This window comes from Vipera berus, assembly GCF_964194415.1.
Source record: "Vipera berus genome assembly, chromosome: 12".
In the NCBI taxonomy this organism is placed as follows: domain Eukaryota; kingdom Metazoa; phylum Chordata; class Lepidosauria; order Squamata; family Viperidae; genus Vipera; species Vipera berus.
The window spans coordinates 12,133,774-12,149,451 of NC_138215.1; the positions used below are offsets into that span (position 1 = coordinate 12,133,774).

General features: G+C 43.6%; 1 protein-coding gene across 1 annotated transcript; it reads right to left on the minus strand.

The window, feature by feature from the left end:
• Positions 1-4,328: 4,328 nt before the first annotated feature.
• RLBP1 (retinaldehyde binding protein 1) lies at positions 4,329-11,385 on the minus strand (the record flags this gene model as incomplete). The annotated part of the gene is made up of 7 exons (XM_081337020.1): positions 4,329-4,487; positions 5,502-5,612; positions 6,858-7,016; positions 7,143-7,321; positions 8,410-8,614; positions 9,709-9,837; positions 11,374-11,385. The coding sequence occupies 7 exons, from the start codon at positions 11,383-11,385 to the stop codon at positions 4,329-4,331; spliced, it is 954 nt and encodes a 317-aa protein (XP_081193146.1).
• Between the last annotated feature and the right edge of the window lie 4,293 nt (positions 11,386-15,678).

Consider the following 15,678-nt stretch of genomic DNA (forward strand, 5'->3'; position numbering starts at 1 on the left):
GATAGCTCCTGTGTCAGATTTTTTGATAAAATCAGCCAAGAACTTAAGGTTTTTTTTTTATTATTATTAGTGGCTAACATGCTTTTATGCCAGAAAAAGACAATCAATTTTTGTGCTCAATGTAAAAATAAATAATAGGATTAGTAATAATAGGAGTCTAAAAATAGTAGGAAAACTTGAAACTATGATACGTGTGAGAATTTAGGAAATATCAATACACCAGAAGAAAAATAATCAGAAAGGAACAGAATGTGAGACAAAACGAAAAAAAAACCCAAACCCGGGCAAAATTGTATATAACAAAGGTGATTTGAAAAACAGTTTCTCTTCTACATGGCATTCCTTTGAGCAGTAGTATGGTGTGCAACAAACACAGTGTTCACAAGACTTGTAATCTAAAGGCCGGATTAAATAAACCACATTGCTAGATTGCAAGGGATCGGCTTAATTTCCTCTCCCAGTTCTCAGGAGGAAAAAAAAAAGAATGTTAAAATTTTCTGTGACTTGGGGGAAGATCGTTGTGCCCTGTCTGGGTTTGGAGCAAACTACAAGTTGGAAAAACTAAAGAACTCAGCTTTTTCCGGCTATCTGCTAACTTTGAGAAACGGAGGTCTCAAGTCTCGCCCTTCTTCTGGGGGACTTAGCTTTCCGAGAGATGGCAAAGAAACATCGGATCCCGTCTCTCCCCTCTCCTCAGGTTCTCAAAGTCCCAGAGAGTGAATTTATGCTACGCTGATGGTTCTGCATTCACAAAGCTTCCCCTTCTCTCTCTGCACCCTCAAGAGCCTATGTCCTGTTTAGCTTGAGTAAGAGCCAGTGGTCTCGTGAATGGCCCTCTTGTAGGCTTCTTCCAATGGTTACTATTTCGGAGATACCCCTGCTGGCCTGTTCCACCAATCAAGCACGCCTCCGCATTTAGCCATGTGGAGCAGGATAGGGAAGAGAGGGTGACCGCTACGGATCTGATTTCGTGGAACAAGGAGAACAGAAAGGACTTCTCTTCGGATAGCATTCCTGGCTTCCATTTATGGCCTTTACAAGCCACAAGGGGGTATCACCCCAAGCGGATTATATGTGGATAAACAGATTAACGGATTGTGTCTCTCTGAGCTCCTGGTTTAAATTTTACACTTGGGGGAAATTGCAGTGGAGCATTGTCTTTAAAACTGAGCATTTGACAGAGGAGAAGCAGAATGTTTCCAGCTATGTGAGATGGCCAGATTAGATAGCCATCTTCGGAGGCATGTGGACCCTGCTCAAGCAACGCTTATATCCATCTAGTATATAATGAATGGTTGTAAGTTGATGATTATAGCATATAAGCGTTGCTTGAGCAGGGTCCGCAAGATTGTCTGGGACGCTACCCATCCTCTCCACGACCTGTTTTCCTTGTTACCTTCTGGGAGGAGGGGGCTCCGTGGTATCTGAAGCAGAACATCCAGATTCAGCCAGAGTGTCGTTCCATACACTATCAACCTTGTGAACTCTAAAGCTTCCTACTTCCATTAAGTACTCGAGATGGACAGTGATTAATATTTATATCTTATTTATAAGTAAGGGTGTAGGTCTATACATTTGTTGTATATACTATAGCATGTTTAAATGTGTTATGTATGTGTATGCTTTGAGAGCAAGCAACTAAATTTCATTTTTAATGCGTGCCAATGTGCCCACATGGACTCCAGAAGATGGTAGAGGTCAGGAAGGCCTGGAGGAACATTGTCCATGGGGTTGCGATGGGTCGGACACGACTTCGCAGCTAACAACAACAATGTGCCCACAGTAAAAAAAAATGGCAATAAAGATCTATATCTATCTATCGTTCTATCGTTCTATGTTCAGTTTCCAAAATGTGATTTGAAATCCATTAGTATAGTATTGTAGGAAAAAGCTGCTCTATCTAACTATCTCTCTCTCTCTCTCTCTCTCTCTCTCTCTCTCTCTCTCTCTCTCTCTCTCTCTCTCTCTCTCTCTCTCTCTCTCTCTCTCTATCTATCTATCTCTTGTTCTATGTTCAGTTTCCAAAATGTGATTTGAAATCCATTAGTATAGTATTGTAGGAAAAAGCTGCTCGCTCTATCTATCTATCTATCTATCTATCATCTATCTATCTATCTCTTGTTCTATGTTCAGTTTCCAAAATGTGATTTGAAATCCATTAGTATAGTATTGTAGGAAAAAGCTGCTCTATCTATCTATCTATCTATCTATCTATCTATCTATCTATCTATCTATCTATCTATCTATCTATCAGACTGTCCTGTAATCCATCTTCTCTAGGATCATTTTGAGGATATGAGCAGGGAAGACAAGAGGCCAGATTCGTGCATCGTGCATCATGCATCAGGACTGCCAGTAATATAAGCTTATTTAGGCTCAGTGTTTAGACAAGCCCAGGACTAATAGTAAGAACCAAGGGCTAGAGTTACATGTTGTGATAAGGGGACAAATCCAGTGGGGGCATCATAGCACATGGCAGTTGTCCAAACATTTTCAGCAACCATCGACATTTCCATCAAATTAAAGGTGATCTTAGAAAAAGTATTTTTGAAGTGGATGAAGTCTTTAAGAGGCTGCAGAGTCTCACGATTATTCTTAGCCAAGACTTTGCCACCTTTTAAGGAGCAGGATATTAGGATCTTGAGAGATTTCAAGCAGGCATGAGATGATGGTCATTCCAAGGAAGAAAAATGCAGACTCTTCTGAAAAAATTGCAGGATGAGGCTTGAGTTACGTAAGCAGGAATTTTTTCAGCTATACGTGAAGAAGTATAAAACAGACTGGGACTCCCCCATACGCAAAGTCAGGGCTCTGTCTTTGAGGTACCACCCCCCCTGGGATGAGCTGAAACCCCATAAATTAAGCAAAAGGGACAAAAATCCCATCTGATCTGATTCTGATCTGACTTGCCCTGCCTAATTGCTTAAAGCATATTGGTCTCTCTTTTAAAGCACAGAACATAACAAACCATCCTTGTGATTGGCGCATTTAGTTTACTAAAAAAAACTTAAGCCAAAGCATGCACGCTAATGGAGCCATTTCTGGTGGCTACAAAACTCATATTTATGATGGAAAATACTGGAAAAAAATATCTCAGCTGGCCTGTAGGTTTCTGCAGGGACTTCCTATTCCAGGGGTGTCAAACTCAATTTCATTGAGGGCCGCATCAGCATTGCGGTTGCCCTCAGGGGGCCGGGTGGGTGTGGCCAGGGTGGGCGTGGCCTACTTGGTGGGTGTGCCTAGAGTGGGTGTGGCCTACTGGGTGGGTGTGGCCAGCTTTACATCCTTCGCATCAAGGGTGCCTATGGGGGCCTGGGCAGGAGTGGGACAGATCTGAGCGTCTCTGGCAGGAGGGTCTCTGGGCCAGGGCCAAGGCAGTGGGGGCCGTTCCCTCACTGTTTCCAGGATGGCTTTGCGGGCCGTATGAAACCACTTTGCAGGCCGCATCCGGCCCCCGGGCCTTGTGTTTGACATGTCTGTCCTATTCCCAGAGGTTTCCCACCCTCACGCACACTCCCCCCCCCCCCGGCTCCACACAACTTAGAACCATCTTCTGAAGCCCACTAGCGATGTGGTCCTAGAATATACAACTTTGAGCGAAGTCATACTTTTCCAATGTCCCAATCCTAATAAGGCCAGTTCTAAAGTGGTCCATTGCACACCAGCTGTTGGGCCCAGAGTGAACCAACCCAGCCATAGCGCCTTCTTTGTAGATCCCCAAATTCTCCTCACTAGGGAAGGGTGAGATAGAATGACAGCACCTGTTTCTGGAGAAGTGTGTGTGTGTGTGTGCGTGTAGGGGGGGCGTCTGCCTTTGGTGACTGAGCGGGTGAAAATGAGAAATGAAAGAGACAGAAGCAGAGCTTATGATCACAATCAGTACGGCCTGTCAATCCAGGTAATCTTCAACTTATGAACGTTCATTTAGCAACCCTTTGAAGTTACCACGACACTGAAGAAGGCGACCATTCCTCACGCTCGTGACCGCTACAGCAATCCCCACAGTCACACAATCAAAATTTGCGCCACTTGGCAACTGGCTGTATTTATGATGGGTTTGCAGCATTGTGGTGTCATGGGATCATCCTGTGTGACTTTCCCAGACAGCTTCTGACCGGTCAGTGAGAGAAAGCAGATTCGCTTTACAACTGTGATTCACTTAACAACCGTGGCAAAAAAAGATGATAAAATCAGTTACGGCTCGCTTAAATAACCCGCCTGGATTAGCAGTGGAAATTTTGTTCCTAATTGTGGATATACGTTGAGAACTATGTATACTGGGTTTCCAAGAAGAGCTGAGGCTGATCTTCCACCTCAGGCGTCCATTTTTAGAGAGTCGTGTCTTCAGTGTCCATCCAGATCCCAAAAAGCTTCTCAGCGACCATCTTGCCATCGTATCTGGGCAGGTTGCCTCCAAAGTCAGCTGGCAATATATCAGCATCGATCTCTTGAAAGAAGGTGTCAAGCTCATCCCCGTGCACAAAGACCTGAATACGAAAGGAAATGGGCAAGACGTGAGCCAAAGACGACAGGGACTCATTTTGGAGCTACTTATCCTGTTTATTTTTTTTAAAAAAAATCCAATTTATGTTTTAATGTCTCTAACCTATCCAAGAGAAGTATTAAGGGGGAATGTGTCTTCCAGTACTGGAAGGGCTGTCACGGAAAAGAAGGGATTGACTTGTTCCCCAAAGCACCAAAGGGCAGGATGAGAAGTAATGGATGGAAACTTGTCAAAAGAGTTCCAACCTGGAATTAAGGAGAAACTTCCTGAAAGAGAGAACAATTATCTCAGGGGCTGCCACAAAGAGGAGGGACTCAAGCTCTTCTCCAAAGCGCCCAAAGGCAGGACAAGAAGCAACGGATGGAAACTAACCAAGGAGAGAAGCAACCTGGAACTAAGGAGAAACTTCCTGACTGTGAGGACAATTAAGCAGTGGAACAACCTGCCTCCAGAAGCTGTGAATGCTCCAACACTGGAAGTTTTTAAGAAGAGACTGGCCAGCCATTTGTCTGAAATGGTATAGGGTTTCCTGCCTGAGCAGGGGGTATTAATCCATGGAACAGCTTGCTTCCCGGAGTTGTGGGTGCTCCGTCATTGGGAGGTTTTCAAAAATAGACTGGATAATCATTTGACTGGAATGGTATAAGGCAGGGGTAGGCAACCTTGGCTTTTTATGACTCATGGACTTCAACTCCCAGAATTCCTGAGCCAGCAAAAAAAAAAAAAAAGATTGTAAAATCAGTCACAACTCCCTTAACAAGCACCTGGCCTAGCGATGGAAATTCTGGTCCGAACTGTGGCGATAAGCTGAAGGCTATCTGTACCCAGTGCTTTTTTGTAAAAGAAAAAGGTGCCGGAACTCACACATGTCATACAACCTGCCTTGCCTAACCTACAAGGTTCCATCCAAAAAAGGTGCCGGAACTCCATTCTGAGTGTTCTATGAGAAAAAAAGCCCTGTCTGTACCACTGTGCAGTCTTCGATGGTACAACTCACCCTTTCCAGGAGCTTGTTCTTCAGGAATGGTTTGACAATATTGTAGGTGGTGGTAAAATACCAAGGCTGATGAATGAAATGAATGGCCTTGAATCGAGCTGGAAACGAATCCTGGGAATTCCAAAGTTAAGGGTGAAAGCCAGAAAAATGGAAGGTGTCTTAAGCAAGATCTCATCTACCCAGAAGCCTAGATTTTTTCTTAGCCCTGTTCACACAAGACCTCTTCCACTAAAGTAATCAAATGTCAACAACTGGGTCAAAAAGGAACAATTTGTGACTAGGAAGTCATCTCCAACCCCCTCATGTCCATTTTTAGCTGGAAGAAGTCTTACATTTCGTAAGAGAGTCCTGGCAAGGCTAAGGCTACCAGCAATAGCAGTAGCACGTAGACTTATATACCACTTCGCAGTGCTTTACAGCTTTCTCTAAGCAGTTTACAGAGTCAGCATGTTGCCCCCAAACAATCTGGGTCCTCATTTTACCGACCTCAGAAGGATGGAAGGCTGAATCAACCTTGAGTCGGTCCGGATCGAACTGCTGGCAATGGGCAGAGTTTGCCTGCAATACTGCATTCTAACCACAGCTCTTCTTTAGCAGCAGCAACATCTCCTACCATTTAAAAGTTCACTGGTCTTCTTCAGTCTGATCTGTGTTTTGGTCACTGTAAGGGAGTGTTTGCTACCAAATCTTGACAGAGCTCTATCGTATTTATATTTATTTATCAAATTTATTTGCCACCCCTCTCACAGTTCGGGCACGGAAGGAGTTTGGAAGACTAGGTGGACCAGATAGACTAGCTCAGATTTAGCTATTTTCTTAACATTAATTGACGGGGCAGAATTATTAGCTGGGTCTTTACAGCTAAATCTAACCTTGGGGTTTGCTGACTGCACCCATTAATCAAGAGCACAAAAGAGCAAACTAAACAATGCAGCAGAGTCTTGCTTAAAGCAAAACATCTCTACAAAAACCTGCAGACTCCTGTTATTTACATACAGACGAGGGGAGGGCTGAGCTATTGTGAGCTATCTCAGGGGGTTTCATGGACCCTTCCTTTAGATGGCAAAAAATATCGCAGAAGTCCACTGGGACTTCAACAAGTGCTGCACTTGAGATCGTTTTCTGCTGAAGTGTCCCACGGAAGAGACAAAATTCCTTGTGTATCCAATCACATTTGGCCAATAAAGAATTCTATTTATCTATCCCTGGAGCAGTGCCTCCAAATCCTTCCCTATGGCTCCATTGTGCACTGCTACCCCATAGCTTTCCCAAATGTTCTAGCATGATTATCTTATTTAGGGCAATTTCATGATGTTTGGCCTTTGCAACTTGCCAAGGCAAGCAGATAAGGCTCACCTGTAGCATGTCCACCATTTTTTTCAGTTCCGAAGGCTTGATGCCGTAGGCTTGCTGCATGGTGAATCCCTTGAAGTTCTCAACGATACAAAAGCCATTGATTTGAGTTTCCTCATTCTCCAGCAGCTTCTCCAAGATCACGCAGTAGGCACGGAGGATCTGTAGTAAAACCATTGGGGAGTAGCAACTCATGCTCCAACATATTCACAGATCTTGCTGCGTTGGCTTTGAAACACCGGCCATAAAACTTTAAAAGATGAGCCATCTTTACCAGACAATACCAACCTCATCAAACGTGATTTCTTCATAATCCCAGTTCTCTATGTTGAACAGCAGCACCACCCGGCCGTATTTATCCCTGTTGCACAAGATGCCAGGGTAGCCAGCCTCAATGGTACTCCGTACTGCCTCAGGGAGCAGGTTTTCAAAGAGTTCTGGATACTGCTGACGGAAGTTGACGTAACCTGGAGTTAGGGATAGAGGCTCTAACAGTGCCACATTAGAGATGCTAAATGAACGAACGGCTCAATAATCAAAATTAAAACTCGGCGTTTCCAAAGAGGAACTGGTGACAGAGGTGGGAGGGTATGTCCAGTGAAAGCTGCATGCTTTCAACAAGAAGTTCATCCTCAACTCTGCTCAACAGCTCAATAAACTCAACACTGTTCTTCTGATACAGAAATTACACACATTTTATACACATTTTAATTTGAAGGAAGCCAAGGAGGGCAGAACGATAATTTTTTAAAATTATAACCTGGATGCATAAAATGAAATTTTACACACATGGACCTGAGCATGAACAGAAGACCCTCTTTGAACAAAAGACCTGCTTATCCAGATACGTTTGGGTAGATGTTCCAACGGATATTCTCAGGGCAAGCAGACCTTCTCTGCAGCCTCTCCATGTCAGAAATCTGAAACCCATTAGCTCAGAGGTTCCCCAACCTTTGGGGCACCAGGGACCGGTTCCGTGGAGAAAGTTTTTTTCCACGGACCAGAGGGTGCGTGGTTTTGTGTGCTGTCCGCATCCTGCAAATGGGGCTTTGTTTGTTTGTGTGGACTGGTTGCTGGCATGCCATGGCCCGCTACTGGTCCATGGACTGGGGGTTGGGGACCCCTGCATTAGCTGGCAAGTAGACAAACTGACATCTATTGCTAGTGGAAGTAGTGGAGCTATTATACTGAAGGTTTTTAAGAAGAGACTGGGCAGCCACTTGTCTGAAACATTATAGGGTGTCTTGTTTGATCAGGGGGTTGGACTAGAAGACCTCCACGGTCCCTTCCAACTCTAATGTTCTATTATTATTCTATTCTGTTCTGTTCTATTCTCTTCTGATAGTGCTACTCCCCGCAATTTGAGTAATATAACTCATCCCAGCCAACCAACAAGCCCAGCGTCTTAACCACTGACCTATCACGCCACCCAAGCTGAGAGATGGACATCTGTAAAAATCATTGCAACCAGTAAATAAATACAGTTCAACCCCCAACGAGTGATAATTATGGATCTACATGTCTGCAGGGAAGCGTCCAATGGAAGACTCCCCACCTTTAATCAAATCATAAGCTCTGTTGATATCAAACTTGCGGGCACGTATGAAACGGAGGAGGAAAGCATCATCCTTCCCCTGCATTTTCTCAGCAACTGCTTTGCAGATGTCTTCTCCATATTTCGCTTTCTCTTGGATAAGTTCATGAAGCTCTTTCACGGCTAACTCACGTTTCTCTAGGGTCTCGTTCAATTCGTCTTTAGCCTAGGGACAAGAGGCAAAGAGAATGTGACAGGTAGCCAATGAGTTGGAGGATCATACTGGAATCTCAAGAAAGTGGACTTTCTTGCTTTTCTTTGAAGACTCAGCTGACCTTAAGGACACAGGTAAATCTCCAAGTGGCCTCAACGACTCTCTAAATGAATGCAAATGACCAGCTGTCTGCAAGGAGGATATAAATCCTTCCATTTCCCCACCATCCAGTCAGAGCTAAAGAAGCTTGTTGGATGAGAAGCGAAACTTCTTCAAAGGAAAAACAAGAAAGTCCAGTTGTCTCCTGAAAAAGCACCTTTGGGACAGTGTCAGAGTCCTTCCTAAAGTGGAATCCAAATTGTAACTGTTATTTATACGTAGCAAGGAACATTTTAAAGCACGCGGGGAGTTATTCCTTTAAACTAATGCTTCCTCTTCCATACCAAGAGTGGTTGCGAATCAAACCAACATTGTGAACTAGTCTGAACTGACATCCGAGGAGTCAACTATTGACTATTGTAAGTTGGAGTGGGAGCTTATAATACAGTACTGTAGTTAACGCTGCCCTATTTTTTGGAGTTTGGTGCCATCCAGTGGCTGATAGTAATTATATTTCTCTCTGTCACCCAGGCTTGGTTTAGCCTTAAAGGATTTTAGGATTAGGTGGCCAAGGCTGTGAAGTAAATGGTTGCAGCTCTTAAAGTGAATAAGATGATCAATGTTAGGTAGCTGAGCATAGATTAAAACAGGGGTCTTCAAACTGGGCCCTTTTATGACTTGTGGACTTCAACTCCCAGAATTGCCTGGCTGTGGAATTCTGGGAGCTCTGTGCCTGGCTGAGGAATTCTGGGAGTTGAAGTCCACAAGTCATAAAAGGGCCAAGTTTGAAGACCCCTAAATTAAAAGGTCTGAGTGACATGCAAAATAGCACAAGGAACTTGCAGCCAAATATATTTTACACTCCTCCCTAAAGCAGATCCTTCAGTCAGGATAAAATGGGTGGCAAGTCTAGCCAGCCAACGGATCTGTGCTAAATGTTTTTCTTGGCCATCTTCTGCATCTGGTTTCTGCTTCAGTCATTCTCCCCAATTTTGCACGATGCTCACCTTCTGCAAGGTGTGTGCGGGGATCTTCTCATGCTTCCCAAACACAGGACCATGGTCGCTGGTGCTCAGTCGCTCAAGTTTAGTACGCAAAGCCTGCTCCTCTTCCGAAACATGCCTGAAGGTGCCAGTCTGGGAGTGAAATTGCAAGATGAAGGTCAGGCAACAATTAGAATAGAATAGAATAGAATAGAATAGAATAGAATAGAATAGAATAGAATAGAATAGAATAGAATAGAATAGAATAGAATAGAATAGAATAGAATAGAATAGAATAGAATAGAATAGAATAGAATAGAATAGAAATGAATAGAAATAGAAATAGAAATGAATGAAATAGAATAGAATAGAATAGAATAGAATAGAATAGAATAGAATAGAATAGAATTAGAAATGAATAGAAATAGAAATAGAAATAGAAATAGAAATGAATAGAATAGGAATAGAATAGAATAGAATAGAATAGAATAGAATAGAATAGAATAGAATAGAATAGAGTTCAGAATAGAATAGAATTCGGAATAGAGTAAACTAGACTAGATAGAACAGAACAGAACAGAACAGAACAGAACAGAACAGAATAGAATAGAATATCTTTGTTGTCATTGTGTAACTCACAACAAAATTAAGTGCTGTCCACAGTGCACACTACACACAAGTAAAAACCACAAATAAGAACATATGTTATATACACACATCCCTCACATTCAATTCACCATTGCGCTGCCCCTAATATTGCACTTCAGTGTTGCACTATACAGTGGTATTTAATACGGTTACACTCTGGGATTAAAAACTAATTTTCAGCCTATTTGTCTTTGTTTTTATTAAACTGTATTGCCTGCCGGATGGTAATAGTTCAAAAAAAGAATGTCCAGGATGAGATGAGTCTTTAAGAATATTTTGAGCTTTCCTAAGACGACGGGAACTGTACAGTTCATCCAGGGGGTGGGGTGGGAGGAGAAGGCAGCCAATAATCCTCTGGGCGAAGGTAATGACTCTCTGGAGTCATTTGGGATGCAAAGGAGGAAAGATTCAGACTAGCAATGGCAGGAGAGGTTGGGAACCCTTTTGGCTGCAAGTTCATGCAGCACTAAATCGCAATCAAGACAATTCCATTTTAGCGTAGCTTGCTTATGGAGGCAATTCATGCTTTAGTTTTTGGGTAGGGACACCTTGGCTACGTTTGCATATATTTTCCCATATTTAACTACTGAACCATAATTAAGTTCATTTGGCCTGATTTGCTGGATTTACATAGCACAGGGAACAGAAAAACAGTTAGAAGATAGAATAATGGAGTTGGAAGGGATCTTGGCGGCCTTCTAGTCCAACCCGCCCAGATTCGTTTTGATATGAAATGGGTGGCAAGGAAATTTAACAAATAAATAACGCCCCCCCCTTACTCAAGCAGGAGGCCTTATACTATCTGGGCAGATAGCTACCCAGCTCTTCTTGAAAACGTCCTGGGACACAGCACCCACGAATCCCCAGACTGGGCTTGAATAATATGCCAGACCAAAATGGGGTTTGCTGCTTTGGAGTTTGGTGTGTTGGGTGACCGGAGCTAATTCTGCTGAAGAGAAAGTTTGAATCTGGCATCTTTCCCAACAGTTATCCCCAGTGAGAACTTGAGCACGGGAACAAAGGAAGGGAGTTAAAACTCACCATTTCCGTCATCTTTGCACTCCGATCTAGCCCCTGGGAGAAAGAAAAAGAGACAGAAAAACATAGGGGAACCCTGTTAGCAGGCAAACCTGTGATTAGACAAGGTTTGTCTAATAATGACTGAATGGATTAACCACACTTAACTGGGCTAACAGAATAACAGAGTTGGAAGAGACTTTGAACGTCTTGTATTCAGTGGTGGGATTCAGCCGGTTTGCACCAGTTCGGCAGAACCGGTAGCTAATTTTTTTGTTGTCCAGGTCCAGAATGGACGTCCGGAAGTGGCATCCACACAGAGAACCAGTTGTTCACCTATTTGAATCCCACCACTGCTTCTAGTCCAACCCTCTGCTCAAGCAGAACACCCTATACCATTCTGAACAAATGGCTGTCCAGTCTCTTCTTAAAAACATCCAGTGATGGAGTACCCACAACTTCTGGAGGCAAGCAGTCCCACGGGTTAATTGTTCTCACTATCAGGAAATTTCTCCATGTTGCTTAGGACTAACATTGCATGCTCACCAAGCAAACAGCATTACAGCAATGCAGTATCTGAACCCATCCACAACAGCAATAGCACCTAGACTTATATACCGCTTCCTAGTGCGGTATATAACTGCCTCTAAGTGGTTTACAGAGTCAGCATCTTTGCCCCCAACAACCTCGGAAGGATGGAAGGCTGAGTCAACCTTGAGCCGGTCAAAACCAATCAAGGTGCATTGTATCTTATGCAATATGCAAATCCAGTCACCTGCAGCATAATTACACATCGCTAACTACACCAGCCTCCTTCATTAGGGACAAAAGCACAGTCTTGTGCCATCTGGCAAGCTTTTGAAATGGGCGAGTCTCAGGATGGCTTCTCCAAGTCTTCTGTCCATAAAACGTTTAAACCAAGCTGGAAAAATACCACGGATTCTTCAGTCTACAATGAAGCCAGTCTCATTAAGCTGGTGCCACACTTCTAAGGAAGCCTACACTGGACTCCGCTGGTTAGAATCATTCTTGGGATGGAGCAAATGCTTTGAATGCAGAAGCAGCTGGATTGACCGCCTGGCAACTACCTTGACAACAAACCGAGATACACCCATGGAGAAGACTTTTACCGTGGATATTATTCAGCCAGTAGATAAATAGTCTTAACTCTGTAGAAACTGTACACAATGACTCGAACTCCTACATGGTTTTTGACATGGAGACTTGGGCTCCATCGCCGCTCCTATTCTTTTTTTAAAAATTTTTTTTAAAGCTTCAGTAAAACTGTGGCATCTTTGGCTAGAGAAACAGAATTCTGGCTACATTGCAAAACTTCAGTAAGTAAAATACTCACAAAGGATGCCAAGATACCCGAGGAAGATCTCTGGTGGGAAATCCTGAAACCAAGAGTGAGGAAGTTTTACACAGGCAGGTGGCAGGGAAGCCAGTGGGACTGGAGAGAAGCAAAGAAAACTCCTGTTAGCAACGCTGGGCTGGGATTAGGCCGTCCCGGGGCATTGCTCAGGAGACCTGCATAATGAGGTCAATCCAAACCAGGGCAGGGATTCCCATGGAAGAAAAGTACAAAAAGGCAAAGGAACAAAGACAGAGCAGCGGCCAAGGAGATTTGGCTCAGCGAAATGCATAACGAGGGACGTTGATGGGATTCTGGGACCGATTAACCGTGCATAAAAGCCTCTTATTTTTATAAGTGGGCCAGACTCATTAGCGTAACTTGGAGGGAGAATGAAGGATTCATTCGTTGCAAGTGAGACAAAAGGCAGAGACCGCAACTCCCATCAAGGAGGAAGAGCAACTTCATGGCGAATCAGACATTTTTCATACGTGAGGTCCATATTCTCTTCCTGCCACGTCCGTGTGCGTATTTGTGTGTCTGTATCCTCTCTCAGCATGGGGATGCAGGTTCTCTTTATATCCATGGCAATTAAATCCATCACTGCTTCTTTCCACCATTCCTTTGCTTAAACAGGCTCTTTGCCTCGTGCTTTAAGCTTTTGAAGTTGAGTGTCTGCTGACATAACGGACTTCCCTGCCCTGAGAACTGATGGCTCCCAGCTTATGTCTCACACTTTGGTTGATGTCTCAGTGTGTGATCTAGCCAGACCTTCCATACCAGTTATGAGCGATTGGCCTCTCCTTCGACTTGAGCCCTTCCTAGAAGCATCTGCTGGGATCTGGAACACGATTCCCTTTGCTTGATCCAGAAGGATTCATCTTAAGTCCTTATGTATTCGTCAGTCTATTCTCTCCACACAGAACGGGGCAGACACTAAAGGACTAGAGTCAGTCCTTGACGTATGAGGTTTAAAATTATGACAACCTTGGAAAAGTGACTTATGAACCAGGCTTGCAGTTGTGACCATTGCACCACTGTCATGTGGTCGCAATTCGGGTGCTTGGTAACTGGTTCACATTTACAGCAGCTGCAGTGTCTTGTGAACAAGTGATCGTGATTTGCCACCTTCCCAGATGGCTTTGGAAAAACAGTTGATTGGGGAAACCAGATTTGCTTAATGACGTGACTTACTTAACATCTGCATGATTCCCTTAATGACCAGGGTAAACATAGCCCTTAAAATCTGTTCTGAAAATTCCAATCCCAGTTTAGTCCCATATATTGAAGACTACCTGTACAATTAAGTTACAGAGGGAAGGGAGGACAACAGGGAACAAATGATGACATGTCCCTGAAGACACCATCACAATGACACCAGAATACATTCCTTTGTTATTTGTCATTTTTTGCAAGTAGTCATTCTGTTGTCATCACAACATGTGCTTGGCACACCTGCAGTTATGCCCATTCACATTTTAAATTTTATGTGTTCATTTTCATCCATTGTGGGAGAGTCCCTCTCTCTCTCTCTCTCTCTCTTTTGGGGGGTTCCCATGTTGCATCAAACAATAGTGTACTGATTTATGGAATAAGCTACAAATAGCAGAATGTTCATAACGTGCTCAGCCATTATTAGCCCTGGTTAATAATCCACAGCAGCTAGGTTCATATCACAAGGCAAGTTAAATGAGTCAAAGCTTGGATTATTACATGTGGTCACAGGCCGTTCCTCTAATAGGAACAGAAGATTAGTTTAGATTCAGATTGTAGGCAATGGAGAGACTATTAAAGTTAGCTGACGGTTCTTTTAACTTAGAAAGATTCCAGATTCAAAGAAAGAAGATGTAGGTCCAGTGGAGAGCAACTGAAAGATGAAATATGTGTTTTTTAATTGCTTGGGTGGGGATGTAAGGATTTGGAATTCCATGGTACCAGGACTGTGGGAGGGAAATATGTGTTCCAATTGTGGGTGCAGATCTGAGAGAGAGAGAGAGAGAGAGAGAGGGAGGGAGGGAGGGAGGGGAGAGAGAGAGAGAGAGAGAGAGAGAGAGAGAGAGAGAGAGAGAGAGAGAGAGAGAGAGAGAGAGAGAGAGAGAGAGAGAGAGAGAGAGAGAGAGAGAGAGAGAGAGAGAGTCTGAAGGGCTGAAAGATGAAAAATATGTCTTTCTAGCCTATCTACATATGAAAGCCGGATCTTGAAATGGCCCACTGGTATTTTGCAGCAGAATGACCGGGCCGTTAACTAGGTCGCCTAAGCAAAAGCAGGAGCAGCCTTGCAACCTCCACCTGGTGGTATGCGAGCCACTAAGACAGCAGATTTCCAAGTAGCTAACAGCTCAGTACATGATGTTCTAAAGGCAGCACATCAAGTAGAACAATACAATCTGTTCATGGGAACATCTAATAGTGGGAGAAGTAGGAGGAGCTAGAAAGTCCGTTCCAACAATGATCTTAGCTAGCCCAAACTATTAAGCAGGGTCATGCAAGGTGGAACATAATGAAGTCCCAGAGCTGCTAGGTTAGGAAACTGGAAAAAAAATATCCTAAAAGGCAATGGAGTCTTTATCTTCATCTTTAGACAGGCCATCTCATCTGTTTTGGCAGGCAAAACCAGGCATATAAAGAATCCAGTTGCTGCATTGAATGTTCTTTGTTGACTGCAATAGCAATAGCACTTACATACAGCTTCATGGTGCTTTTACAGCTCTCTCTAAGCAGTTTATACAGTCAGCCCTCAACAATTTGGGTCCCCATTTTACCGACCTCAGTAGGATGGAAGGCTGAGTCAACCTTAAGCTAGTCAGAATAGAACTGCTGACAATGAGCAGAATCAGCCTGCACTACTGTGCCCCCGTGGCTCAGTTTAACCCAACTTACTGACTGCAAATGAGCGACGTGAACTAGGTATTATTCCTCTATTCTTGCACATTTGACGTCAAATTGTAGCGTTTTACTCTTTTTTTTGTTCAAAA